Source organism: Penaeus monodon, chromosome 2, assembly GCF_015228065.2.
Source record: "Penaeus monodon isolate SGIC_2016 chromosome 2, NSTDA_Pmon_1, whole genome shotgun sequence".
Lineage (NCBI taxonomy): Eukaryota > Metazoa > Arthropoda > Malacostraca > Decapoda > Penaeidae > Penaeus > Penaeus monodon.
The window spans coordinates 19,096,002-19,098,121 of NC_051387.1; the positions used below are offsets into that span (position 1 = coordinate 19,096,002).

The 2,120-nt window shown below is 31.8% G+C and overlaps 1 protein-coding gene across 1 annotated transcript in view; it reads right to left on the reverse strand.

Moving 5' to 3' along the window:
• LOC119581566 (regulator of microtubule dynamics protein 1-like) overlaps window positions 1-905 on the reverse strand; it is a 7,959-nt gene extending 7,054 nt beyond the window's left edge. Inside the window, exons 1-2 of the mRNA XM_037929713.1 lie at window positions 752-905; window positions 468-627 (exon numbers count right to left, since the gene is read on the reverse strand). Coding sequence (XP_037785641.1) covers window positions 468-627; window positions 752-793 — 202 coding nt within the window. The 5' untranslated portion in view covers window positions 794-905. The remainder of the gene's footprint in view (window positions 1-467; window positions 628-751) is intronic.
• Window positions 906-2,120: the final 1,215 nt, after the last annotated feature.

The following is a 2,120-nucleotide window of genomic DNA, read 5'->3' on the forward strand; positions in this document are numbered from 1 at the left end:
TATCCTACAAAAAGATATAAGGCTACCATGAAAACTATAATAATCTAAATGACCATTCCTGAAATGACAATGAGCATTAAAAATTACACAAAGAAATAGTGTCAAGAAAGGTAGCATATAAAGGACTCCTCATACGATAATGAAAACTATATTAATCAAAATAAAAAATTAATAATCAGATGAAGAAATGGTATCAGATAGGATACCATGTTAAAGAACACTCATTAAAAAAAAAACATTTTTATGAATCTTGATAAAAATTATATGTAAAAATGAGTCTTCAAATGTCAAAAACCATTATGCAGAGATATAGAGGCAGTGCATCTTACATAAACTGTAGGTATATAAAGCCTTTTTAAAGAGTCCTGCAATTCATTTACATGTATCTAAAAAGAATGAGATAAAAAACAAATCAGCAGGATGACCTCCATCCAAATTGAATATAACAAAAGTACAATAAAACTTACCAGTTTCTAAAGACGCCAGATCCCTTCTGACTTGTAAGATGGTTTCGTGCAGGCTGGATATTTGTTGGGTGAGGTGAGTGTGTTCATTGACCCGATTTATGACATAGGCCAACCCTGCCCCTACCACAACACCTGCACCCAAGGCAGTAGCAACAGCTACCTTTAGAGGAAACAAATAATAAAAAACATGTTATACCAAAGTCTTTCATAAGTGTACAAACTTTGTTAACTATATATTTCAGAATGATTTTCTTTTCCATATCTCAACAGTCTGATGTTCCTACCTTGGAGCTAACATTAAATGTAAATGATTTGCTCCCACTCATCTTGCTGTCCTATTCAGCATCCCTTCATTCTTTCCTTTAAAAGAATAAAAGTGTTAATGCAATAAAACAAAACTACAGAATAATAAATATCTTAGCCAGAATCACATTTCTTTATTAATAGTTGTGATTTTTCTTTTCTAGTACTCTTCACACAAAAAGTAATTTTCATAATATATAATAATGATAATAGAAGTACAATTTCCAACTTCATAAAATTACATTATTCCATCTTAAGAATATCATTATAGACTATTAACCCACTAGAGACTATGCATTCCACCGAAAATCATAATTTGGAAGCCAAAAAATGAAAGTGCCTATATCAGGTAGACAACTGAATTTTCTTTTCACATGAACCATGGCATATTTGAACCTGTGAAAAAAGTTTATCAACTCCATATATGACATTGCAAATCAAGTTGAATACAATATTAAAACACAAACATATACATGTAAAATAGACAGACTAGCATAAAGAATAACAAGGAAAATAATGATACAAGTAAACTTACAGGACATATAAAATGCAAGATTGACAGTTCAACACAACTTGTTATATTTCATTTGCATTACTTGTATAAAGTCTGCCAATGTCAACATCTAATATGCAAAACAAACCAACAAAAAGCAAATAGATATGAAATTTGTGATTTGTAGTATAAAAGTATCTAATCTCTCACACTGTACAACAAATATGAAAAAATCACACATTCTCACAAGACCCACTATCTATTCATCCAGCTGTTTATCAGCACTGTGCTGCTAAATAGTGCCACCACTACCTGGGCCCATTTAAAAAATACCAAGACAAATGAGGACTAATGTACACAACCATAAGTTTTTTAATACATGCAGACAAAATGTGAATATAGCTGTTCATGTGTAGGAGCTCAGATTACAGACTACAGTCACACATCACCTCTGAAGGACTAAGCTGTATTTTTAAAACAAAATCATGATATAAATGAAGAGAGTAAAAATAAAGTCCTATTATCAAATCTGTCAGGGAATATTATAACAAGAAAAAGGTAAATGCAACTCTTAAGAAGTTTATAGAATCTTTATAAAACATACTGTAAATAATCTACTTGCATAAAATAGAGTAAAATTGTAAGCTGCTACTATGCAAAAAACAATCTCAAAATTTATATCCAAGAATAAATGGCTGTTATTCTGTACAGAGTTTTCCTATATGCATGTATGAAGTTGAACCAACTCACCCCCCCATCTCTCCCTTTCTCATTATCTCTCTCTCTCTCTCTCTCTCTCTTCTCTCTTCCTCTCTCCTCCTCTCCCCTCTTCTCCTCTCTCTCTCTCTCTCTCTCTC